Genomic DNA, 27,820 nt, shown 5'->3' with positions numbered 1-27,820 from the left:
AGGGGATCGGTTGCTTCTGCAAAGTCTCCTGGGAGAAGGACAGAAACACGAAGTGTTCCTAAGCAACCAGCTGTAGACAAGGGCAATGAGGGTGAATTGCGCCGTGTTTTAAATACCGACGCAATTAACCAGTGTAAAAGTCATTCTCGGATTCTCATTTTTCTCGCAGCCACTGCAGTGTTGCTCGCCCGTTGTGGGGTTTGTCCGGATCTTGTGCAGCGGGGCATTGAACAATGGACGGAGTGCAGGCTGCTACAGCAATCCATGTGGAGAGCACACTCGCTGTGATCAAACCCGACGCCATCGAAAATGCCAATGAAATCGAAGATATAATTCTCCGATCCGGCTTCACCATTCTTCAGGTACATTGTGTGGTGTGTCCTGGGCAATGCCAGTTAATGCAACTTTTACAGCCACCCCCCCCCCCCCCCCACCTCCCACACACACAACAGGTAGAATTCCGGGTGTGAATGTTTTATTCTCAGTACAACTTGTTAAGGACAGCTTGGGGGAAAAGATGTCTTTAATCGTTTTGTTTTTTTGTTTTTTTTAAAAGCCGTATTCAGTTTATTATTCCCAATTTTGTTTCACTGTTTAATTTGTAAATGCCGTTAAATATCAAAACTAAAGAGAGATCTAATGTAAAGGGCAAATTTTGCTACTTTTTTTTCTGAAACTTCTGGCTAACACCACAAAGCAGAGTAGTTAGTGGTGACGGTGATAAATTGATTTTCACTTGACATTGAAGTGCAGCGCAGTTACGCCAATTGATTCTTATTCGGACCGTGGCTGTTTTAAAGGAAAGAGCTCAGAAATAGGAATCAGACACGACCTAAATCTGAGGCAGAGTAATGTTAGACTGCATATACGTAAATGCATGCAGTGTGGTAAAATAAGCTTGGTGAGCTGCAGGCGCAAGTTGGTCATCTTAATTAACTTCAAAAACGTTGGAGTGGAAGTAGACTATTTGGTCATAGTCATAGAAATGTACAGCATGGAAACAGACCCTTCGATCCAACTCGTCCATGTTGACCAGATATCCCAAACCAATCTAGTCCCACCTGCCAGCACCTGGCCCATATCCCTCTAAACCCTTCCAATTCATATTCTCATCCAGATGCCTTTTAAATGTTGCAATTGTACCAGCCTCCACCACTTCCTCTGGCAGCTCATTCCATTCACATACCACCTTCTGTGTGAAAAGGTTGCCCCATAGGTCTCTTTTATATCTTTCCCCTCTCACTCTAAACCTATGCCGTCTAATTCTGGACTCCCCCACCCCAGGGAAGAGACTGTGTCTATTTATCCTATCCATGCCCCTCATGATTTTATAAACCTCTATATGGTCACCCCTCAATCTCCAACGCTCCAGGGAAAATGACACCAGCCTATTCAACCTCTCCCTATAGCTGAAATCCTCCAACCCTGGCAACATTCTTGTAAATCTTTTCTGAACCCTTTCAAGTTTCACAACATCTTTCTGATAAGAAAGAGACCAGAATTGCACACAACAATACCCTAGCCAGTGTCCTGTACAACTGCAACATGACCTCCCAACTCATGTACTCAATACTCTGACCAATAAAGGAAAGCATGCCAAACATCTTCTTCACTATCCTATCTACCTGCGACTCCACTTTCAAGTGTGAGAAACAAAGCTCACGCACTGCAATAATTTCAGTCCGAGACAAGATCTGAATCAGTAGTGCCCTTTATTTCACACTTGCAAGTGGGTGTGATGTCCACAAGGCAGGGACAAAACACACTTAAACCAACAAATACTCGATATTTATATAATTTGGTTCCTACATTTTTTTTCTTATTTCATTATTTCCCCCCCTGTTTACACCCTCCACTTCCCTAAGACCGGTACCCATTACTCCTGTTTATCTCGTGTCTTATCCGGTCTTGTCTGTGAAAAAAATGCTCATTCCTGTTCTCAAGGCCATTTGACCTCATCCTGCTGTGAGCACATCCTTGCCTTTCCATTATTTACTCCCTCCATCTGTGCTGCCCTTCACAGCATCTTATCACGAAGCCCTTTTAATTGGGGTTACCATTGTTGTGTAGTCCCGTTTCTTTCTTGCATACATTTTTAGCTAATACAAAAAAATTATGCATTTCCTTCACATAGTTCCCATTCTTGTTGACTCAGCTCCTGGCTGAAACAATTACACACTGATGTGAGTTCAGTTTTTTTTTATATAATGAATTAGAATTGCAGAAGCAACATAAAGTTCCTATATCCCACACAAAGAACATGAATCTGCACTCCAAGGTCTCTTTGTTCAGCAACACTCTCGAGGACCTTACCATTAAGTGTATAAGTCCTGCTAAGATTTGCTTTCCCAAAATGCAGCACCTCACATTTATCTGAATTAAACTCCATTTGCCACTTCTCAGTCCATTGGCCCATCTGATCAAGATCCTGTTGTAATCTGAGGTAACCTTCTTCGCTGTGCACTACATCTCCAATTTTGGTGTCATCTGCAAACTTACTGATTATACCTCTTATGCTCATATCCAAATCATTCATATAAAGGATGAAAAGTAGTTTTTGATAAGGGATAGCATTACAGCTGTACTGAGGGAGGATATTCCCGGAAATACATCTAGAGAAGTAATTTGCGTGGAACTGAGAAATAAAAAAGGGATGATCACCTTACTGGGATTGTATTATAGGCACACTAGTGCTAATAGTCAGAGGGAAATTGATATACAAATTTGTAAGGAGATCACAGTTACCTGTAAAAATAATAGGGTGGTTATATTAGGGGATTTTAACTTTCCAAACATTGACTGGGACTGCCATCGTGTTAAGGGTTTAGATAGAGAGGAATTGGATAAGTGTGTAGAAGAACATTTTCTGATTCAGTATGTGGATATATCTACAAGAGCAGTTGCAAAACTTGACCTACTCTTGAGAAATAAGGTAGGGCAGATGACTGAGATGTCAGTGGGGGAGCACTTTGGGGCCAATGACCATAAATCTATTAGATTTAAAATAGTGATGGAAAAGGATAGACCAGATCTAAAAGTTGAATTTCTAAATTAGAGAAAGGCCAATTTTGACAGCATTAGGCAAGATCTTTCGAAAGCTGATTGGGGGGCAGATGTTCACAGGTAAAGGGAAGGCTGGAAAATGGGAAGCTTTCAGAAATGAGAAAACAAGAGTTGAGAAAGTATATTCCGGTTAGGATGAAAGGAATGACTGGTAGGTGTAGGGAATGCTGGATGAGTAAAGAAATTGAGGGTTTGGTTAAGAAAAAGAAGGAAGCATATGTCAGGTATAGACAGGATAGATCAAGGGAATCCTTAGAAGAGTATAAAGGCAGTAGGAGTACATTTAAGAGAGAAATCTGGAGGGCAAAAAGGGGACATGAGATAGCTTTGGCAAATAGACTTAAGGAGAATCCAAAGGGTTTTTACAATAGATGAAGGACAAAGGGATAATTAGGAAGAGAATAGGGACCCTCAAAGATCAGTAAGGCAGCCTTTGTGTGGAGCTGCAAAAAAAGGGGGAGAATTTTGCATCAGTATTTACTGTGAAAAAGGACATGGAGGATATAGAATGGAGGGAAATCAATGGTGACATCTTGAAAAATGTCCATATTACAGAGTAGGAAGTGCTGGATGTCTTGAAACGCATAAAAGTGGTTAAATCCTCAGGACCTGGTCAGGTGTACCCTAGAACTCTGTGAAAAGCTAGAGAAGTGATTGCTGGGCATGTTGCTGAGATATTTGTATCATTGATAGTCACAGGTGAGGTGCCAGAAGACTGGAGGTTGGCTAACGTGGTGCCACTGTTTAAGAAAGGTGGTAAGAACAAAACAGGGAATTATAGACCAGTGAGCCTGATGTTGGTGGTGGGTAAGTTGTTGGAGGGAATCCTGAGGGACAGGACATATATGTATTTGGAAAGGCAAAGACTGATTAGGGATAGTCAACATGGCTTTGTGCATGGGAAATCATATCTCACAAACATGAATAAGTTTTTTGAAGAAGTAACAAAGAGATTGATGAGGGCAGAGTGGTAGATGTGATCTTTGTGGACTTCAGTGAGGCGTTCGACAAGATTCTCCATGGGAGACTGGTTAGCAAGGTTAGATCTTATGGAATACTGGGAGAACTAGCCATTTGTATACAGAACTGGCTCAAAGGTATAAGACAGAAGGTGGTGGTGGAGGGTTGTTTTTCAGACTGGAGGCCTGTGACCAGTAGAGTGCCACAAGGATCAGTGCTGGGTCCTCTACATTTCATCATTTACCTAAATGATTTGGATGTGAGCATAAGAGGTACAGTTAGTAAGTTTGCAGATGACACCAAAATTGGAGGTGTAGTGGACAGTGAAGAAGGTTACCTCAGATTACAAGGGGATCTTGATGAGATGGGCCAATGAGCTGAGGAATGGCAGATGGTGTTTAATTTAGATAACTATGAGGTGCTGCATTTTGGGAAAGCAAATCTTAGCAGGACTTAATGGTAGGGAGTGTTGCTGAACAAAAATACCTTGGAGTGTAGGTTCATATCTAATTTTGGGATAGAACAGAGTTGAACATGCTTCAGTGGAAGTTTATGGGAACAATAATCTGAACACGAGAGTTAGATCCTTGTCCTTTCCCATAATTATTCTAAGTCTGAAAATGTTTAAGTAAGAATGGCATAATTTCAGCAGTTTGAAAGGGGAATTAGTCCAGTTGGTTTGGAATAAAAATTTTTTGGCAAAGCAGGCCTTCAGAGAGGAGATGATTTAGGTTGTGCTGACTATATCATTCTTAATTTTTCTGTATCTTTTGATTGTGACTGATATGCGAAAAGGACTTTTAAAAACCAAGTATTGTGAAAGAGATTGCTGCACCTTTTAAAAGCAAGTTATCAATTAAAAGTGGTGTTTCTATTGTGTTTGTTTAGCAAGTGGAATGAGTTTAGTTGCAGATGAACTGGCACCAGAAAGTTTGTACCAAACGAAACAAAGAACTGAGATTGTAGAATCCATGCACTGTGAAGGTAGGCCATTCAGCCTATTGAGTCAACACCGATGCCCCGAAGAGCATCCCACTCAGACCCACCCCTTACCTTATCCCTGGAACATGCATATCCCATGGATAGGGTAAATAGATAGGGTATTTTCCCTGGGGTGGGGGAGTCCGGAACTAGAGGGCATAGGTTTAGGGTGAGAGGGGAAAGATATAAAAGGGACCTAAGGGGCAGCTCTTTTACGTAGAGGGTGGTGTGTGTATGGAATGAGCTGCCAGAGGAAGAGATGGAGGCTAGTACAACATTTAAAACATTCAAAAGGCATCTGGCTGGGTTTATGAATAGGAACGGTTTAGAGAGATATGGGTCAAGCAAATGGGACTGGATTAGATTAAGATATCTAGTCTGCATGGCCAAGTTCGACCGAAAGGTTCGTTTTTGTTTCTGTGCTGTACATCTCTATGATTCTGTGATCTGAAGCCTTAAAAAAGTAGTTTAGTCTCCCTTTATCAGTTACTGTAAGCTGTTGCTTTTAACCAATAAGCCCAAGACTTTGTAAGTTGTGGATCAGTCACCCTGTTCCTCCTGCAAGCAAATAAAAGTACCTGGAGAACAGAGATTGAGGGGCAACTAAACTGCCTTCCCAGTCTTTTCTTTATCCATTACACAATGCTTCTGGTTTGTCTGTCCACCTACAGGTTTATGTATAGGAAGATTTATCAGAAGGATAGGTATTTTAACTAATAAGGTTATATGTTGTTTGTTGGGAGTTGTTTACCTGTAGCCAAAATCAGTTTATTTGTAATAAACAGTAATTTGTGTTAAGTCCACAACCTGGTTCATGGTCTCTGTTAACTTGGGTCTAAATGTTGGTAAATTCAGGAATTTTGCATACTTTAATAAAACCTTTAACTTCTGTGACTACCCCAGGAATGGAAGGGCTTGATTACTGACGTACTATTCCAATGAGTTGTGACAATGTGTAGGGAAAGCATCCAGGCTTCCGAATGTCTAAAGTTATATAGTTTTAAATGATTAAGAAAAGGCTGGCTTACGACAAATACCTGCACCATTTTCATAACTGTTGAAACCTCAACTTGAAATACTCAGAAGAAAATACCTATCATTAGGAGCAGTTAATGAAACTTCATTCTGGCATTGATTGAAAGGCATTAGATTGTCCAAAGTTTACTGTCTAGGGAAATAGAATAAAACTCACTATTAGAATTTGGGAAGTGATGGATGAATTTTTATTTGTTCTAAGTAGCATGTTTTGGTTTGAGATGTGAAAAATTATTAAGTTTTATTTCAGATAGATAAGATCACGTTTGACATGGAATCGAGATCAGGAAAAGCATGTTTTGTTGTAAACACATCTCAAACTTAATTCCTGCCAGTAGTTATATTATTGAAATAAAAACTGCTCTCACTTATTTAGTCACCAATTCACATTTTTAAAATATGTATGATATTGACTGAACTTTTTTTCTCATTACAGAAAAGGAAAGTATATTTGAGTCCAGAGCTGTGCAGTGATATTTATGCTACACATTATGGAAAAATATTCTTTCCCAGTTTAACAGCATTCATGAGTTCAGGACCAATAATTGCCATGGTTATTGCCAGAAATCAAGCTGTAGCATACTGGAGGGAGTTGATTGGACCTGCAAATAGTGTAAAAGCTAAAGAAACTCATCCAGGCAGGTAAGTGATCTTGGAGTTTAGCTCGTGTGAGGTAAATCTGTTGCCAACTATTGTGGACACCCATTGTTCCACAATGATTGAGTACATGTGTAGGGTGGTTGGGTGGGGTGTTGGGTAATCTAATCAGCCAGTCAGGGAAAAGTAAATTATGTAATTGATATAATCCTGTTCATGTCTACTGTGTGGAAGATGGGCTAAGATTCTTTATTCTCCACAACAATTTCTGAAATCTGAACACAGAGTGGGCTAAATGTTGTAATTTTCTCACTTGGAAATGATGTTTTGGGTCTCTTCAATGATAAATTCACTAGGTTATAAATCAAAAGCTAATGACATTAAGAGCTGAGGGCATTTTTAGTTACATTTGAGCACTTTGATAAATTCTTTAACATTTAAAAGGCTCAATACAGTTTCTGTTTAAAAATATTGTCATTAGTGCTGTAGTTTTATACATTAAAAATAACAATAAAATATATGACCCATTTGACCTGTTTTATCAATGTCTGTCTGTTTCAGTATTAGAGCAATATATGGCACTGATCACCTCAGGAATGCTGTACATGGGAGCGAGACCTCCTCAGCAGCAAAGAGGGAAATCCAGTTAATTTTTCCTAACAGTAAGTCTTTAATCTGGTGGGAATCTTGATTTTTTGATGTAATAGCAAAAATTGTCACAAGCAAAATAACTCAAATGGGATTCATTTGGATGAAGGGCAATGGGAGAGCTGCATTATATACTTGGATTAAAAGTGATAAGAAATTGAACGTTTAATGGAAATATGTAGAGTTTCCCTGAAATAAGTTAAAGTCCTGGTCGTTAAGAGAAAAGAAATATGCTCTGGTTTCTGGAGTCTATCATTCATGTTCGTGTAAATTGTGTATAAAATGGGTGTGAATGAATGGGCTATTTAAATTTGCATGGAGCCTTCAAGAAGACATTTCAGCTCACAAATTTTAGCACTATACTGGGAGACAAACAGAAAAAGAAATGCAGTGGGTTGATTGTTCAGGTCGCTATCAAATAACTTCATTTTGTAACATGTCGCTGAGGTAGTACATTAGAAACAAGACACAATGTTCCCAAAGTCATCACAAAGTTAAAGTTTTTCAAAGAAAGCAACATTCCCAAACTGTCTGATTTTCAGATCCAGGTTGAGAGAAGGTTTCTATCTTAATTAGATTCTAGCTAAACGTTTCAAATAAATGTATTAACCTATATAAATTAAAACTTTAAATTCCTTAGAAGCTCCCCCTTACCTACAGACATAAATTGGGGAAAAAATACATCAGGTAGAGGGAAAACCGGAAAAATAGTTCCATTGTTTTTATTCACAAGATCTATTGAGTTTGTTCTTACCGATCTGAAAGTTTTTGCTTGACTTTCCTTTTCCCAGACCTTCCATTGGTCTGCAAAAGGTGCAGGATGGCTGTTTCACTTTTGAAAGATGGATGACTTATCCAATTCAAAGTCACAAGTTGCAGCATGGGAAGCACATGGTGAGGTCAGTGCAGGAGAGAGACAGACAGAAAGAAACTGACAAAACAGTGAACCTGCACAGTTACTGCCTTTGCTGTTTGAATTCATATATCGCTAGACATTGGAGTGCGTCTGGGAAAATTAACAAACAGTGAAATTCACACCTGATCTTGGAGGAACTGTTTGGGCGAAGTCACAGCACAGAAACAGATAAGTGAATAGTTTTAAGTGTGGCCTATAGAAAGTCTGCAGAAGTGAGTAGAGTGGGTTCTTTCTTGATTATATATTTTTTGAGATATGTCTCTTGATTAAACTGAAAATATAAGCCATAAGTATTAATTTAACCTGGAGCAGTGTTTTGTAGAGGAATAAGACGATGTTATTTTCTGGATCTGTAGATTGTAAAGGAGCAAAAATGACCTTTAGTAGAGTGATATGCACTTCTTGTCAGATGTAGAAGTTTAAGGACAGTTTACGGATTACTGTGGACTATATCTGCAATAAATGCTGTTAGTTGCGAATCTTATCAGAACGAATGGATTGCTTAGAGAAACAGTTAGAGGCAATGAAGAATTTGCAACAGCAATGGTATGTGATGTATGGCAGTTATAGGAAGGGGAAAAAGTCGCAGATACAGTCACATAGATGTGTTAATTCCAGGAAAGGTAAGAGAGGTAGGCAGTTAGTGCAGGAGTCTTCTGTGGCTATTCAAAAAGTATGTTGTTTTGGAAAATGTAGGGAGTAATTGATTCACGGGAGAATGTAGCACGAACAGCCAAGTTCCTGGTATTGAGACTGGCTCTAGTGCAAAGAAGGGTATGTTGGGTTTCAAGTGATCAATTGTGTTAGGGGACTCTCTAGTCAGAGGTACCGACAGTTTCTGTACATCTGTTTTGCCAGCAGTGCAAAAATCAGAATGGTGTGTTGCATCCCTGGTGCCAGGATCAAGGATGTCTTAGAGAGGGTGCAGAATGTTCTCATAGGGGAGGGGGCAGCAAGATGTCATTGTCCACATTAGAACCAAAGACATTGGAAGGGAAAAGGTTGAGATTCTGAAGGGAGATACAGACAGGCAAGAATTTAAAAAGGAAGTCCTCAAGAGTAGTAATATCTGGATTACTCCCGGTGCTACAAGCTAGTGAGGGCAGGAATAGGAGGATAGAGCAGATGAATGCATGGCTGAGGAGCTGATGTATGGGAGAACGATTCGCATTTTTGGACCATTGGAATGTCTTTTGGGGTAAAAGTGACCTGTACAAGAAGGGCGGATTGCACCTAAATTGGAAGGGGACTAATATATTGGCAGGGAGATTTGCTAGAGCTATTCATGGGGTGGGATCCAGGAGAATAGTGAGGAAAGAGATCAATTTGAGACTGATACAGTTGAGAACAGAAGCAAGTCAAACAGTCAGGGCAGGCAGTGACAAGGTAGGACTAATAAATTAAACTGCATCTATTTCAATGCAAGAAGCCTAACAGGAACTCAGGGCAAGGTTAGGAACAAGGGACTGGGATATCATAGCAATTACAGAAACATGGGTCAGGGATGAACAGGACTGGCAGCTTAATGTCCCAGGATACAAATGCTACAGGAAGGACAGAAAAGGAGGCAGGAGAGGAGGGGGTGTGGCATTTTTGGTAAGGGATAGCATTACAGCTGTATTTAGGGATGATATTCCTGGAAATACATCCAGGAAAGTTACATGAGAGGAACTGAGAAATAAGAAAGGGATGATCACCTTATTGGGATTGGATTACAGATCTCCTAATAGTCAGAGGGAAATTGAGAAACAAATTTGTAAGGAGATCTGTTATCTGTAAAAATAATAAGGTGGTTATGGTAAGGGATTTTAACTTTCCAAACATAGACTGGGACTGCCATAATGTTAAGGGCTTAGATGGAGAGGAATTTGTTAAGTGTGTACAAGACAATTTTCTGATTCAGTATGTGGATGTACCTACTAGAGAAGGTGCAAAACTTGACCTACTCTTAGGAAATAAGGCAGGGCAGGTGACTGATGTGTCAGTGGGGGAGCATTTTGGGGCCAGCGACCATAATTCTATTAGATTGAAAATAGTGATGGAAAAGGATAGACCAGATTTAAAAGTTGAAGTTCTAAATTGGAGAAACGCCAATTTTGATGATATTAGGCAAGAACCTTCAAAAGCTGATTAGGGCAGATGTTTGGAGGTGATGGGATGAATGGAAAATGGGAAGCCTTTAGAAATGAGAAAACGAGAATCCAGAGAAAGTATGTTCCTGTTAGGGTGAAAGGAAAGGCTGGTAGAAATAGGGAATGCAGGATGACTAAAGAAATTGAGTTTGGTTAAGAAATAGAAGGAAGCATATGTCAGTTATAGACATATGTCAGTTCAACTCCTTAGAAGAGTATAAAAGCAGTAGCAGTATACTTAAGAGGGAAATGAGGAGGGCAAAAAGGGAACATGAGAAAGCTTTGGCAAATAGAATTACAGAGAATCCAAAGGGGTTTTACAAATACATTAAGGACAAAAGGGTAACTAGGGAGAGAATAGGGCCTCTCAAAGATCAGCAAGGCGGCCTTTGTGTGGAGCTGCAGAAAATGGGGGAGATACTAATCGAGTATTTTGCATCTGTATTTACTGTGGAAAAGGACATGGAAGATACTGAATGTAGGGAAATAGATGGTGACATCTTGAAAAATGTCCATATTACAGAGGAGAAAGTGCTGGATGTCTTGAAATGCGTAAAGGTGGATAAATCCACAGGACCTGAACTGGTGTACTCGAGAACTCTATGGGAAGCTAGGGAAGTGATTGCTGGGCCTCTTGTTGAGATATTTGTATCATCGATAGTCACAGCTGAGGTGCTGGAAGACTGGAGGTTGGCTAACGTGGTGCCATTGTTTAAGAAATGTGGTAAGGACAAGGCAGGGAATTATAGACCAGTGAGGTTGACGTCAGTGGTGGGCAAGTTGTTGGAGGGAATCTTGAGGGACAAGATTTACATGTATTTGGAAAGGACTGATTAGGGATAGTCAACATGGCTTTGTGCATGGGAAATCCTGTCTCACAATCTTGATTGAGTTTTTTGAAGAAATAACAAAGAGGAATGATAAGGGCAAAACGGTGGACTTGATCTATATGAACTTCAGTAAGCCATTCGACAAGGTTCCCCATGGAAGACTGGTTAGCAAGGTTAAATCTCACAGAACACAGGGAGAACTAGCCATTTGGATACAGAACTGGCTTAAAGGTGGAAGACAGAGGTTGTTGATGGAGGGTTGTTTTTCAGACTGGAGGCCTGTGACCAGTGGAATGCCACATGGATCGGTGCTGGATCCATTACATTTCATCATTTATATAAATGATTTGGATGTGAGCATAAGAGGTATAGTTAGTAAGTTTGCAGATGACACCAAAATTTAGAGTGTCGTGGACAGCAAAGAAGGTTATCTCAGATTACAATGGGATCTTGATCAGATGGGCCAATGGGCTGAGAAGTAGCAGATGGAGTTTAATTCCAATAAATGCGAGGTGCTGCATTTTGGGAAAGCAAATCTTAGCCGGAATTATACACTTAATGGTAAGCTTCTAGGGAGTGCTGCTGAACAAAGAGACCTTGGACTGTAGTTCATAGCTCCTTGAAAGTGGAGTCAGGTAGATAGGATAGTGAAGAAGGCATTTGGTATGCTTTTCTTTATCGGTCAGAGTATTGAGTACACGAGTTGGGAAGTCATATTGCGGCTGTACAGGACATTGGTTAGGCCACTGTTGGAATATTGCGGCAATTCTTGTCTCCTTCCCATCCGAAAGATGTAGTGAAACTTGAAAGTGTTCAGAAAAGATTTACAAGGATTTTGCTGAGGATGTGAGCTATAGGGAGAGGCTCAACAGGCTGGGGCTGTCTTTCCTGGAGCGTCGGAGGCTGAGGGGTGACCTTATAAAAATTTACAAAATAATGAGAGGCATGGATAGGATAAATAGACAAAGTCCTTTCCGTGGAATGGGGGAGTCCAGAACTAGAGAGTATAGGTTTAAGGTGAGAGGGGAAAGATATAAAAGGGACCTAAGGGGCAACCTTTTCACACAGAGGGTGTGCGTGTATGGAATGAGCTGCCAGTGGAAGTGGTGGAGGCTGGTACAATTGCAACATTTAAATGGCATTTGGATGGGTATATGAAGAGGAAGGGTTTGGAGGAATATGGACTGGGTGCTGACAGGTGGGACTAGATTGGGTTGGGATATCTGCTCGGCATTGATGGGTTGGACCGAAGGGTCTGTTTCCGTGATGTACATCTCTATGACTCTAACTGTGTTTTTTTTTGGTTGCTGCGGATTTGCAGGTTCTTCTCTTCTGGTCTGGCTACTTTCTCTGCCTTGTTCACAGCCTAAGTTATATAGTCATTTAGCAGACAGAGGACCTTTGTCATTGATACCAATCAGCTTCACTTGTAACAACTCCTCAGCTTCAGTATGCCCTACTTTGATGAAAGCCACAACTTAAAAAGTTCACACAAAGTAGCAAAGTCAGTAGTTTAATATATGCAGCCATCCTTATAAATACTTGGTTTTCAGAACAGTTCTTTCTCATTTCTATCCACAGATTTTGTTTTTGAAAAGCACAAAAATAAAAGGACACAGTCTCTACTTGCCTCTGCCCTTAGGAATATGAAACACCATTACAAAAAAGCAGGATATACAAAAATCAAAACACAACATTTGCATCCATTCCTGTGCCCTTAGGCAAACTTAAACAATATTAATATGTGTTAAATATGTTACTTATTCTATCATTTTACATTTGGGTCAACGCATTTGCAGTTTCATTCTCTCTCTTTCCTGTAATATGAATAATTTTAGACGGGTTGTAACAAAAGATTTTAAATAATCTCGCTTTCTGAATTTTAAAGTTTCCAATGAAGGCTAATAGATTATGATCAACATAAATTAGCATTTTATTGTTATCATGTCATATATAGAATTCAAGATATTGAAAAGGTATTGTGGGGCAGCATGGTGCTCAGTAGTTAGCACTACTGCCTCATAGTGCCAGGGACCTGAGCTTGATTCCAGCCTCAGGTGACTGTCTGTCTATGTGGAGTTTGCCTATTCTCCCCATGTTTCCTTGAGGGCTCTGGTTTCCTCCCACAGTTCAAAAATGTACAGGTCAGGTGAATTGGCCCTGCTAAATTGCCCATTATTCAGTGGGAAATGGTTTTGGGTGGGTTACTCTTTGGAGGGTCAGTGTGGACTTGTTTGGTCAAATGGCTTGCTTCTATACTGTAGGGAATCTAATCTAACAACAATCATCATGTTTGTTTCCATGGCATTGTAACAGTGATGTAATTTTTTGGAGATGTAACCCAATGATTTCTCTATTCCTGACTCATCATCCTGTTAGACAGCAGCACCTATCACTAAATCAATTGTCATTATGGAAAGTCTGGAAAAGTCAGGGGCGGCCAACAGTCATTTGTTTATTGTTAAGATAGTTTTCAGCTTCTCAAAGGCTGCTTGATATTCTGCGGACTATGCCATTTTTGTTTGTTTCTTTAATGAGTTTGTTAAAAGCACAGCTATCGTACTGAAAACATGCACAAGTTTCTGGTAAAATCTACACATTCCTAAAAACCTTACGATTTCTCATTTAATTTTAGAAATAGGAACTTCGATTGAAGCCTTTAGTTTCACTGTTCTTGGCAACACTTGTCCAACAAAATATCCTAGACATATACTCTTGTATTTCCAAATGCACTTTTGGTTAAATTTATTACAACCGTATTAAACAATTTATTACACTGTCAACTGTAATTGCTTAAACTGGTTTCGACTTGTCTCAGTGCTGTTACTATGTGTCATGCTATACTACAACATTATTCAAATACTCTGTGCTATAACTTGATTCATAAGCCTCTGGAACATGGTTAGGACATTTTTTAATGTAAATGGCATCACTTAACATTGGTATAACCTATTAATATAACAAGCCCTCTATGGTCATGGTACTTGCCATTCCCTTTAGCAGATCCTTTGTCAAGTCTGTCATGCAGTTCTCCCACCATGGAATTGGGTTTGAATCTGTCTTTGTGATTGCATTCACCTTTCTATAATCAGTACTAAGTCCAATTGAGGGTTTTTTAAAAATTGGTGAAGCTGATTGGTGTGAACTGGTAACCAGATATCAAAAACAAAGTTCCTCTGCCTGCCAACAACCATGTGATTGGTTGTCTGGTGGCTACACAGCTTTGGCTATGAACAGGACAGACTAGAAGAAAACCTGCAAGAATGCAGCAGCCAACATCTCTCGTAGATCCATCCAGTTAAGGAACCAGTACTTTAGATGAACTGTAGCTCTTTAGATTAGGTTCAATTCAATGCTTTTCCAGCATGTACTGAATCTGTTTCCACTTGAACTTGTTTTTTTCCTGAGCCAATAAGGATGCTGTTTTATTAGTCTTGACTCATGTAATCAACATGATGTCTAGCTTTTGCAGTACACCTAGCTGTTTTCTATAAATTATTTCATACTAGCTCAATAACCTTACAAGATTCTCCTGTCATCTTTTCTCTTATGAGAGACTAACATAACAATATCTTGTGTTAATTGGATTGGAGGAAGTTTGCTTTGGGAATTGCCTACCTCTCCTTCAATCTTACATTTTCATTACCTCTATCATCTTCCACTATCCTCACTCCCTGATACATCTTTGATCCTTCTTATTTTCTTCTTCACAATGATACCTTTTTAGTTTGTTTGTGATGAAACTGATTCTTCTTCCTATGATCAGAAGTACATATCAGAAGAGTCACTTTTCCAACCTACCTAACTACTGTGATGTGGACCATTGAATTTCACCTTTGGAGGTTTCTCTTGCAAAGGCAACAATAACAATACTACATTTCCTGCTTGAAACATTCTAGCCGCCATGAAATTTTCAAATACTCCTGCTCCTATGTGTCTTTCTAGAAACATAAACTTGTAATCCAACATTGAGGTTTCATCTTTTTAATTCAATAACTTTTCCTTAAGAAATGTTAATGGATCTCTAATCTCATGTCTATAAACCAATTGAAATGGACTAAATTCAATAGATTAATTTGGGGAATGTCTGGTAGCAAATAGTAAGAAACGTAATCCATTGTCCCAATTCTATCGGTTTTTATGACAGTATGCTTTAATCATGGTTTGGAGATGCCGGTGTTGGACTGGGGTGTACAAAGTTAAAAATCACACAACACTAGGTTATAGTCCAATAGGTTTAATTGGAAGCACACTAGCTTTCGGAGCAACGCTCCTTCATCAGGTGATCACCAATGTTAACCTCAATTGTTTTATAACCAAATTGTTAACTATTTTCTGGAAAACTTTAGAACCCTGATCAGACTGCATCTCAATTGGTAGCCCATGATGAGTAAAAAAACTGAGTTAACATTTCCAATACTATCTTAGCTGTAATCAACCTCAAAAGGTAGCTTCCAGAAATCATGTTGTTGTATCAATGATAGTAAAGATAGACTGGTGTCCTGCTTCTGTTTCTGACAATTGTCCTATACCATCCAGTAACACTCATCTGAATGGCTCTTCAAAGATTGATATAGGTGTCAACAGGTTATAACCTGAGGTTTTCCTACCACTTGTATGCCTTGTTCTACAGAACTGGACTACACCTTTATGAAATCCATATAAAATACCTGTTTATTCCTGTGGTTTCCATTTCTTTATTTGCCCTGCCATAGGAAATTCATGTTCTACTCACAATATTTCCTTATGACATCTGGGCAAGTTCATTATTTCATGAACAACTGTTTATTCTTCATCTGCAGGTCTGTGAGAATATCTCCTCTTCCTCATCAAAACTCCATTTTTAATATAAGAGCATTCTGGAGCTCCTTCAGTCTCTGCTTCAGTCTGAGCTATCTGTATTAACTAACTTAACTCTGGGAAAATTTCCTTAACTTCAATTAACAAAGATATGCTGAACATTTCCTGTGAATTGTCTTTCTTCTTAAATAGAGTTTTGGCTCCCCTAAGATCTGCTTCCAGTGTTATGATCTCTGATGATGGATTTGGTTTAGTCACTGCTCAGGTCACATGTTGGAAAATACCCAGAACCTGTTCCCAATACTGTTCTGTCTCAACTAGATTGTATGAATTTATGACTTTCACTCCTGCCAAATCATTCCCTAGAAGTAAATCAATTCCATCCATAGTTAATTTCTTAACCTGTAGTCCAGACAGTAAGTCACATTCCATTTGGATTTCGTACAATTGAACTGAGATATACTCTTCATCTGCCAAAGTGTTACCAACACTTTGGCTTTCATTGAATATTCCGGAGGGAAAACTAAATCTTTCTCCGATGAGGAAGTTTGAGTGATTTCTGTATCCCTCAGAATAGTTTATAGGCTTGGATGCTTCCTTTGAAGAAAAAGGGTTATCTTCCCTTTTGATTAAAACGCTTCGTATCTCTCTGCTACCTTATGTACTATTTCTACACTCTCAATAGTATCTACCTCTGGTACCTCAGTTTTTGTTAAAGTTATAATCTTGTAAGTGGCCTTTTCTTTCTGAGTTTACTTTTCAAACCCATTAAGGACTCCAGGAAGTCTCAGACTTCCCTCATACATTCCAGCTTTCTGAATGAATGTGTTCTACTTTGTTGCAATGGAAAAAGATACTTTAGCTTCCAATTTTCACCTCTGCACTTAGTACTTCCTTTCTCATCTGAAGAGGAGATCTTGGGGCATTCCCAGGTAGCCTTCTCCTACATCGTCAACTTGCCTTCCTTGCATACTCACATTTTTCTCCCTTTTCAAATTTGTGGGTAATGGGAAAAAAAGTTAACATTTTGAATTTAATTATCATTGTCAGCCATTATTGCTGCCTATTTAGTAGTTGCAACGTCTTGGTTCTCCACATGCATTCTTAATAACAGGAAGTAGTGAGTTTTAAATTCCTTTAAGAGAATAATCTCTCTAAAGAGCTTTATATGTGGCTTCAGCTTCTAATGCTTGTATCCATGTGTCAAAATTATTTTGTTGAACTTTCTTAAATTCAAACTAGGTTTGCCCAGGCTGATTTCTTAAATTCTGTAAGCTTTCCCTATATGCCTGAGACAGTAATTCATATACAGACATTACACTCTTTTTCATTGTCATCCTCCTGAGAAGCCTCCTCTGACAATAAAACATGGCTTTACTGTGCTTAATCTGCTAATTTACTCTGCATAGGCAGTGTCAGTCCTTTTTTGTTTGCCAGGTTCATTTGTCTATCCATTTTCTCAATTGACATGAAGAATGCCTCCACATCCTTTCCCTCAAACTTTGGGAGGGCATGTGCAAACTTTTGGCTGAACCTCAAATTCAGACTCAGATTTCCCCATCAGGGCCTATATCAGTATTTAACATTTCCTGCTTCAACAGCTTCATTTTGATTTGATGTTCACATTGGCTTGCTTTCATTTTCTCTTTCGCTTCTAATTGTAAGCTCATTTCAGTTTTTAGTTCCTTCATTCTCTCCTGATGCTTCTAGCCACTTCAGTTATATCTGAAGATCACGTGATCTAGTGTTTCATTATCCAAAATACTCTGCCTCCTCTTTACTTCCTGTAAGCTCAAGTGCTGTGCCAGTGCTCTAGTAATTTCTGCCTTTCGAGCTGTCAGACAATGCCAACTCCATTTACTTACTTGGTTTTGAAAGTTCCTTTAAGGTTATAAGGGACGACTGTGCCACCTGCAGGAAATCCTTTGCCATTTCCAGTTCCATGTTTTATTATATTTTCTATTCCGCCTGTTCAGAGATGTTATTACCCATCTTTGCAGGAGGTGTGAAGTGAACCCTAGGCCTCTAGGCTCAGAAGTAGGCTGACCACCATTGCCCTATAAGAGTCCTTATTTCCACATCTTAAACACTGTACAGAACCAGGTGTTTTCTTTCACCTTTGTCATTTGCCAATACCACACCTGAATCCTCGCTGCCTCTGTTTCAAATCCAATCCAGTCCCAGCCAGGAGTCTCCAAACATTGTCACAACTCACTGAGGTGGTTCACTGGAAGAAAGTGAGGACTTCAGATGCTGGAGATCAGAGTCAAAAAGGGTAGCGCTGGAAAAGCACAGCTGGTCAGGCAGCATGCAAGGAGCAGGATCATGATGAAGAGCTTGTGCCTGAAACATCGACTTTCCTGCTCTTCGGATGCTGCCTGGCTGTGACTGGCTGTGCTTTTCCAGCGCCACACTTTTTGACTAGTTCAGTGGAAGGCAAGTCCCAGTATTCCTGGAGTTATAATAAGAGTTAAAGTTTCTTTTAAAAGAAAGATGCTACATCCCCAAACATCTGATTTTCAGATCCAGGTTTTCATACTTAATAAGAAATCACTTTTTATTTCAGGTTATTATGGTCACAGGTAAACGATTGAACTAAATTGTAAACAACTTTCCTTCTAAGCTTTGTGTGCAACTACTCCAATGGTCTGCACATACTGAGCAGCATTAGCACACTAATTGCTGCAATGCCCTCTGACCTCAGAGACCCATGATGCCAGTAAGAAAATTGGAGGGAATACTGCTTATCAACTCCCCTTATGCAAACAAACAGATTAATATGGCTGCCAGAAGATATGGAAGCTTTTAAATCCAACAGAGGATAACTAAAAAAGCAATGGGGTGGGGGGGGGTGGAAGAAAATGAAATGTGAGGATGAACCAGCTAGTAATATAAAAGAAGATTGCAAGAGGTTTTTTATTTTAGCTATCTAAAAGACAAGAGCAAGGCAAGAGTGGACACTGGACCACTGGAAAGTGAGACTGGAGAAGTAGTGATGGGAGACAACAAAATGGTGGAAGAATCGAATAGATACTTTGCATCAGTCTTCATGGTGGAAGACATCAGCAGTATACCAAAACTTCAAGAATCAGGGGGCAGAGGAGATAGCTGAGGAGATTGTAGAGGCATTGGTGGTGATCTTTCAGAAATCACTAGAGTCAGGGAGTGTCCCAGGGTACTGGAAAATGGCTAATAGAATCACCCTCTTTAGGAAAAAAGGGAGGCAGAAAACAGGAAAGTAAAGGCTAGTTACTCTAACCTCAATCATTGGGAAGTTTTCAGAGCCCATTATTAAGCATAAGATTGAAGAGAACTTGGTAGTGCATGTTAAAATAGGGCTGAGTCAGCACGGCTTTATCAGGGGAAGGTCATGCCTGACAAACCTGTTAGAATTCTTTGATGAGGTAATGAGCAAGTTAGAGAAAGGAGAGCCAGTGGATATGATCTATTTGGATTTCCAAAGGCCTTTGACAAGTTGTCACACAAGAGGCTGCAGAACAAAATAAAAGCCCATGGACAGAGGATTGGGTGACTGTCAGAAGGCAGAGAGTGGGGATAAAGGGGTCTTTTTTAGGATAGCAGCTGGTGACTGGTGGAGTTCTGCAGGGGTCTGTGTTGGGACCACAGGTATGCATGTTACATATTAATGATCTAGGCCAAAGAACTGAAGGCATTGTTGCTAAGTTTGCAGATTAATACAAAGATAGATGGAGGGACAGGTAGTGTTAAGGAAGCAGGGAAACTGTAGAAGGACGTGGACAGGCTGGAAGAGTGGGGTAAAAAGTGGCAGATGGAATAAAATGTGGGAAAGTGTGAGGAGGAAGAATAGAGGCATGGACTATTCTTTAAACAGGGAACAGATTTGGAAATCTGAATCACAAAGGGACTTGGGAGTCTTAGTTCAGGATTGTCTTAATTATCATTCATTTCAAGAGGGCTCAAGGACAAGAGCAGAGATGTATTGTTGAGGCAACGTAAGGCGCTCGTCAGACCGCATGTGAACTGTTATGAGCAGTTTTAGGCCCCATATCTAAGAAAGGCTGTGCTGCTATTAGGTAAGATTTATAAGAATGATCCAGATGATGTAGGGTTTGTCATAGGAGGAATGGTTGAGGACTCTGGGCCTGTACTCAATGAGTTTAGAATGATATGGGGAGATCTCATTGAAACTTAGAATATTGTGGGCTTAGATAGAGTGCACGTGAGATGTTTCCATTATTTGGAGAGATTAGGACCTGAGGACACAGCTTCAGAGTGAAGGGACCACCTTTCGAACCATGTCTTTTGCAGCAATGAGGCAAAGTCACTGAATATATTTAAGATAATGATAGGTTCTTGATTAGTGAGGAGATCAAGGGTTATAGGGAGAAGGTAGCAGAATGGGATTGAGAAACCTATCAGCCATGATCGATGGGCTAAATGGCCTAATTTCTCCTCCTTTAATTTGTGGTCTCTTATAAACAAGGGTTTAAAAAGCACATAGGGATGGAAAACTAGAACATCTGTTCACCAGATTTTGTGGTTGTTTCTTGCTAATCTGAAGGTTTTTCCTTGAGTTCCCTTTTTCTGAATGTTTCCAAGGTTTGCAAGAGATACAATGTGACTAGTTCACTTATGAAAGGTCTCTGACTTAAAAATTCATTTCAAAATCTCAACGTGCGGCATTCACTGAAAGAAAGATAAATTGGTTTTCTCAGGTTTAAACTAACTTACGGCAGAGACCTGAGGAAGTTTTTGGCGGCTGCAAACCTGTTTGTTTCCCTTCTGGTCTAACTAATTTTTCACTTTTGTTCGTAGCCCAAGTCTGTTCAGCAACCCGACAACCAGTCACATGGTTTATGGGAGGCAGAGGACCTTTGTCATTGTTGGCCACCTGTCCACAAACCATTCAGCTTCACTTGTAATAACAACCCTTCCACTCCAGTTTGTTTGCACATTGCTGGAACCCACAGCTACACAAACAGAGTTCGCAATTGGTGTCAAATCCCATGCTTTCAAAAGTTCAACCACCTTTGTAAATTTCTGGTTTAAAACTGTTCTTTTTCATTTCAATCTACAGTTTTAAAATGCGTATTTTTTTAATTTTAGTTTTTTGCTCCATATTTCCGTCATTTAAAAAGATGAGAAAGAAACCAACTTAGATCCACCACAGGAAGTGATGTAAATAAACTGCATTGGCACATCTTCAAGGTAGAGGTTCAAATCTTACAGATGACAAATTGTTCATGTTTTTGGACAGTATACCTTTCAAATTCCAAACTAGTGTATCTGTCTTAGGTACACTTTGGGACAAATTGCACAGGTTACAATATTTGAAAAGTGGTAACATAACTTTCTCACCAGTACTGTTTAAAAACAGCCACAAGCTATTTTGTTAAGTTGCTTGTCAATTATTTCTAACTGTTACCTTGATCCTATAAGTAATTCAAGCTTTCCATTATTGTCTAATGTTGAAGACGTCTACCAGTGACTGGTTTGGCAGATGCTGAAGGAGCTTTTACTTACTTCAAAACTTCTGCATAAATCAATTGCTCTCCGATAGGGGTGCACTGATAGACATTCCCCTGGAATGCAACATTGCTTTGGGAATGAGTAGAGACCATTGTCAAGCTGCAAGAAGAGGGCAGAGGTGGTGGTGAACACTTAGCAGATTATGACTCTACTGATTGAACAGACTCATGTAACACAGAAACAGATCCTTCTGACAAAATAGTCCATGCCAATCGTGATTCCAAACTGAACTAGTCCCACCTGCATGTGCTTGGCCAATATCCCCACCCCCCCCCCAAACATTGCTTATTCACATACTTATTTTTTAAACATTGTAACTGTACCAGCCTCTGCCACTTTTCCCCTGGAAGTTCATTCCACACGCAAACCATCCTCTGTGAATTTGCTTCTCACATCTTTTTAAAAGCTTTCTCCACTCACCTTTAAAAAAAAGCCCCCAGTTGTGAAATCTCCCACCCTCAGGAGAAGGTACCTGTCATTCACCTTACCTATACCCCTCATGATTTTATAAACCTCTGTAAGGTCACTCCTCAACTTCCTATGTTTCAGTGAAAAACGTCCCAGCTTATTCATATAATTCAAAGCCTCCATTCCCAGCAGCATTCTGGAAAATCTATTCTGAACCCTGTCCACCTTAATAATATCCTTCCTTTAAGAGGGCAACAAGAGTTGGACACAGCACTCCAGAAGAGGCCGCACCAAAGTCCTGTACAATCTTATCATAGTTTTGCTAAGTGAACCTTAGCGACATCCAATGTCCCTACACCTCAGTAATGATTGGAAAATGCTATTAGTTGCAGTTCAAACTGCCCCTTGTGGGCATTGCATGGTGTACCTCTGATTGTGTACCACCTTGCATTATTGAGTGAGGGAGGTATCAATCTGTATGGCTGTCATGGCTGCCATGGTTAAATAGTTGGCAGCTTGTGAGAGCTGTGAGGTGTTGAGGTTTGCAGCTGTGCCAAGTATATGAGTTAATTCCCAGTTAAAACCCTGATTCTTGCAGAGTTGGCTTGAGGATGATGTTTTTTGTTTAGGTTTGGTAAACACTTGTGAGTAGCCAGTGACTTCTGGTAGAAATGTGTGTGCACATTGCCAAACGAAAGCAGCTTCTCTACTAAAAGTGTGGTGGTCTCTACAGCTGAACAACTTGTTAATGAGGCCTGAAAGTAATTGTGGCTTGGGTCAGGTAATGAAGGGAATGTGTGGAACTCTATGATTTCATAAGAAATTAAGGAAGAAACTCTGAGGAAGAAAACCATGTGCAAAATATGCACACTGTTTGAATGAACATTTGGAGTACTATATATTAGCTGTTGTTTATCGTCTTAGCAAGCATGATGTCTATAAAGACAATTAACTAAAGAAATGACGTAGAGTTTCTTAGTAGCCTCTCTAGCAACAGCAGAAAAATAGAAAACACTCTTAACAGAAGTTTTTAAAGAAAATATTGCTCAACATTTAAAAAATTGAGCAGATTCATTGATCATTTACAGCTACTATTGACCAAAGAGCGAGTGCACAGGATGCAATAACATACCTGAGCAGATTTGTAAATCCTACTTTGTTGTCTGGACTGACCGAACTCTGCAAACAAAAACCCACAGACCCTATTGTAAGTACTTTTGAGTTATTGAATCCTGTAAATGTGTTAAATGCTTATAGACTCATATCTATTAACCTACAATATTTTTTCATTATACTTAAACTGGACGTAAAGAATAATTTTAAGCAATTTATGCCCTGTTCAAATCCAACACTTAATGTTGGAATTTTTAAACTATTGTAAGGTCTGCATTATTTTGATCTGTTGTAAATTGTTGTAAGAATGTTTTGCTGCAGTATTTCTAGCCTCTGACCTGCTCTTGTAGCCACTGTTTTGATATGGCTAGTTCATTTCAGTTACTGTTCAATAATAATTCCCAGGATGTTGATAGTGAGGGATTTTGTAGTGGTAATGTCATTGACATTAATTTGCAAGTCCTCTCTGAACCCAGAGGAGAAGTTCGGCTAATCTGGTACCAATATTTGAGAAGGTTTGTAAGGATAAATCAGTGTACTATAGGCCAATGAGGTGAACATCACTCGTCGGAAAACTACCAGAAAAAAATTTCTATGGGACAGAATCCATCTCCACTTGGAGAGACAAGGATTATTCAGCAGGAAATCATGTCTGACAGATTTGAATGAATATTTTGAGGAGGTCACTAAATGTATGGACAAGGATGTCGTGCAATGAATATAGTCTCCATGGACTTCAGTAAGTTTTTGAACAAGGTCTTGTGCATGGGAGACTAGTCAAGAAGAGTCCATTGGATCCAGTGCAATTTGACAAATTGAATCCAAAATTGACTTCTGTGGCAGGAGGCAGGGTTGATGGATGAAAGGTGTTTTTGTAACTAGAAACCTGTGTTTGGTTGCATTCTACAGGATTGGTGTTTGTTGTACACATTAATAATCTAAATGTGAATATCAGAAATGTGATAAGTAAGTTTACAGAAGACATGAAAATAATGATGTCCATAGCAAGGAGAAAAGCCTTGGACAACAGGCTGACCAGATGGATTGAACAGTTTAGTCCTGAAAGGCATGAAGTGAGACGACTAATATTGCAAGGGAGTACAAGAGAAGCAAGGTTATGATGTAGATGTATATGGTGTTAATTAGGCCACAACTGGATTGCTGTGTGGAGTTCTGTTCAACACACTATAGGAAAGATATGATTACATGAGGGAGTGAAGGAGAAATTCACTATAGTATTGCCTTGTTGTGATTCAGTTTGTTTTTCTCAGAACAGAGAAGGCTGAGGCTGACTGAGGTGTACAGAATTGTGAGGGGTGTAGATAGGGTAGACAGGAAGAAACTCTTCCCCTTAGTGGAGGGATCAAAAACCATGGGGGCAGAGATTGAAAGAAAGAGGCAGGAAATTTAGAGTGCATTTATGGAAGAGAGGTGGTAGGTATCTGGAATTCACTGTCTGAAAAGGTGGTGGAGGTGGGAACCATCATAACACTTAAGAAGCATTTAGATAATCATTTGAAAGTCCCTACGCTACAAAACCACGAATCAAGTGCTGGAAAATGGGACTAGAAAAGAGAGATACTTGATGACTGGAATGGACATGATGGCCATTAGGATGGCTTGTACATAAGATGCAGTAGCAGATTCTGAGATTAAATTGAGTTCATTTGTTGGGAATAATAGAGAGAGATTAGATCTGATCCACTGCAAAATAAGAAAACTAGATGCTAAAGTTGGTTGAAAATGGCTTCACTGGCTAGCACATGCATGCATCAAATTAATATCCATGAATAATAATAATGGTTTAATGTAGTTTGATAAACTGTATTCTCTTCTACAGACCTGGCTTGCAGATTGGTTGCTTGCAAACAATCCCAACAAACCAAACATTTGTGAAGGTATAGCAGAAGAGCAATGAAAATGGCTACTCTCATAGCCAGGACACTTGATGGAAAAGCAAAAAGCAACTTAAGAAAAAAATCAGGAAAAGTGTACTCCAACGATAATTTAATCACAGCAAATCACTGATGACTTGGAGTTCTCATATGATTCTGAACGAGATTGTCAAATTTACATATGACATGATTGTAGTCTTTTTTTTACAACTTTTGAAATTCTTGGGAATTGCGTAGAGAATAAAGTTACAGGGTTCCACAGTTTTTAAGCAAATAAAATCAATGTTAATATAGAAAGATAGAGAAGTAAAACAATGTATAATACATTAGAGTATAAGTTGTAAATGTACAGAATTATCATGAGTAAATATGGATTAACAGATAAACTGTGGTTGAATAGTGCATACAAATAGCAGAAGCAGATAACATTGATCTGATGATCTTTCAACAACCCAACAAATTTTGTTTAAAATATTGGCTTCATCACAAGGGCTTTCAAATCTTTACATTTGACAATCTAGCCTCTGCTCTTTTTAAGGCCATTCCAACTCAGACTGCCCCATCAACTAATCACCTCCCAATGGTTCAATCACTTCCCTGACACTGTGTTGCACTGGATTCCCGAGGCTGTATTTCAGCACCTACTTTGTTCTGTTTTGCTGATAGCTCCATTAAGATGGAGATACTTGCCCTGTATTTCTATGAACTCCTGCTCCAGGACTGTACCATGAAAATATTGCTCATAAACTTCCTGGAACCCCAAATCTCATGCACTAACAGTCCACAGAGTTTCTTCAGAGTCTGAACCCTCTCTGAACCAAAACACTCCAGTGGTTTCTCCTGACTGCAGAGAGATGCCAAACAGTTCCTGAGCCTTTAGTGAGACCCCAGTTCATCAGGGCTCTCAGCAACATTTTAAGTATGTGGAACTACATTCTTCTAATCCTTCTCTACCACTGACTAATATGGATTCCTGAACTGCTGTTCACTTATTCTTGTACTGAATTTGGTAACACGTTAAAACCCTTTAAAAAGCACTATTTTTGTTCCTGGCAAGATGATACATAATGAGCAGTAAATGTAATCTCACCGTGCTACTTACTACTTCTACGAAAGGTGGAAAGAGTGGTGGGGAGGGGGGTGGTGGTTCACAGCGAGTGAAGGAGGGAGAGTGGTGGGGGGAGCAGCATGCATGGGAGAGGAGTGTGAATATGTGGGGGGGAGCAGTGTGGGAAGGGGAGACAGTGTGGGAGAAGGAAGAAAATGTGGAAGGCAGCTGGCAAGGGAGTGGGGGAGAGAGGGAAGCAAAGTGTGCAGGGAGTGTGGGAGAAGGGGGTAGGAAAGGGAGGGAGTGTGGGAGAAGGGGAAGGATGGGAGAATGTGGGAGAAGGGAGATGGAAGGGAATGTGGGAGAGAGAGGGTGGGAGGGAATGGAGTGTTCAAGGGAGGATGGGAGGAGAAGGGAGTGTGTGAGAGGGAGAGAGTGGGAGGGAAGGGGGAGAAAGTGAGTGGTAGGGGTAAGGGAAAAAGTTATGAGGGAATCACAGATATATTGGCAATGGTTTTTTAATTCCTCTCTGGCCACAGGAATTATTCCAGAAGACTGGAGGACATCCAATGTGGTACTGCTGTTCAAGAAAGGCATACAGGATTAACTAGGAATCCACAGGCCAGTCTGTACCCTCTGATGGGGAATCTAATTCTTAAGGACTGAATTGTTTTGCATTTGAAGAGGTTAGGATTAATAAGAGCAATCAGGATGGTTTTGTTAGGGGAGTCGATAAAATGTGGCATTGTAAAAAAACAGGTCAGGCAGCATCTGAAGAGCAAGAGAGTCGACATTTCAGGCTTAACCCTTCATCAGGACTATTAAGGGGAGGCCCTGTCTGACCAACTTGATTGAATTTTTTGAAGAGGCATTCAGGTGCATGGATGAAGACAATACATTTGATGTAGTTTATTTGGATTTCAACAAGGCTTTTGATAAGGCCCTGCATGGGAGACTGATGGCAAAAATAAGAACCCATGTTCAAAGTTTGTGAGAAGATTTGTAGCTCGGGTGCTCATTGTTGTGGTTCTGTTCGCCGAGCTGGGAGTTTTTGTTGCAAACGTTTCGTCCCCTTTCTAGGTGACATCCTCAGTGCTTGGGAGCTTCCTGTGAAGCGCTTCTGTGCTGATTCCTCCGGCATTTATAGTGGTTTGAATCTGCCGCTTCCGGTTGTCAGTTGCTGTCCGCTGCAGTGGCCGGTATATTGGGTCTAGGTCGATGTGTCTGTTGATAGAATTTGTGGATGAGTGCCATGCCTCTAGGAATTCCCTGGCTGTTCTCTGTTTGCCTTGCCCTATAATAGTGGTGTTGTCCCAATCGAATTCATGTTGTTTGTCATCTGAGTGTATGGCTACTAAGGATAGCTGGTCGTGTCGTTTTGTGGCTAGTTGGTGTTCGTGGATGCGGGTTGTTAGCTGTCTTCCTGTTTGTCCTATGTAGTGTTTTGTGCAGTCCTTGCATGGGATTTTGTACACTACGTTGGTTTTGCTCATGCTGGGTATCGGGTCCTTTGTCCTGGTGAGTTGTTGTCTGAGAGTGGCTGTTGGTTTGTGTGCTGTTATGAGTCCTAGTGGTCGCAGCAGTCTGGCTGTCAGTTCAGAAACGCTCCTGATGTATGGTAGTGTGGCTAGTCCTTTGGGTTGTGGCATGTCCTCATTTTGTTGTCTTTCCCTTAGGCATCTGTTGATGAATTCACCATGAAGGTATAAGAAAAGCCACACACACAAACAAAGTCCTGAACTATGAAAGCAACCACCCCAACGCACACAAACGAAGTTGTATCAGGACATTATTCAAAAGGGCCACAACACACTCCAGCACACCAGAACTACAAAAAGAGGAGGAAGGACACCTATACAAGGTATTCACCAAAAACGGATATC

At 40.0% G+C, this 27,820-nt stretch overlaps 1 protein-coding gene across 1 annotated transcript; it reads left to right on the top strand.

Moving 5' to 3' along the window:
* nme5 (NME/NM23 family member 5) lies at positions 1–25,224 on the top strand. The gene is made up of 5 exons (XM_060836803.1): positions 1–362; positions 6,476–6,681; positions 7,198–7,298; positions 22,970–23,088; positions 24,835–25,224. Exons 1-5 carry the CDS (start codon positions 234–236, stop codon positions 24,910–24,912), a joined length of 633 nt encoding a protein of 210 aa, XP_060692786.1. The 5' UTR covers positions 1–233; the 3' UTR covers positions 24,913–25,224.
* The last annotated feature ends 2,596 nt before the right edge of the window (positions 25,225–27,820 follow it).

The sequence above is a fragment of the Hemiscyllium ocellatum genome, chromosome 16, assembly GCF_020745735.1.
Source record: "Hemiscyllium ocellatum isolate sHemOce1 chromosome 16, sHemOce1.pat.X.cur, whole genome shotgun sequence".
In the NCBI taxonomy this organism is placed as follows: Eukaryota; Metazoa; Chordata; class Chondrichthyes; order Orectolobiformes; family Hemiscylliidae; genus Hemiscyllium; species Hemiscyllium ocellatum.
This window is presented reverse-complemented; position numbering and strand designations above follow the sequence as displayed.

Excerpts from the sequence above, each read along its gene's own strand:
- nme5 (XM_060836803.1), top strand. The coding sequence starts at position 234 with ATGGACGGAGTGCAGGCTGCTACAGCAATCCATGTGGAGAGCACACTC. Across the intron at positions 6,682-7,197 it reads AAAGAAACTCATCCAGGCAG|TATTAGAGCAATATATGGCA; the intron begins GTAAGTGATCTT and ends TGTCTGTTTCAG. Across the intron at positions 7,299-22,969 it reads CCAGTTAATTTTTCCTAACA|CTACTATTGACCAAAGAGCG; the intron begins GTAAGTCTTTAA and ends GATCATTTACAG.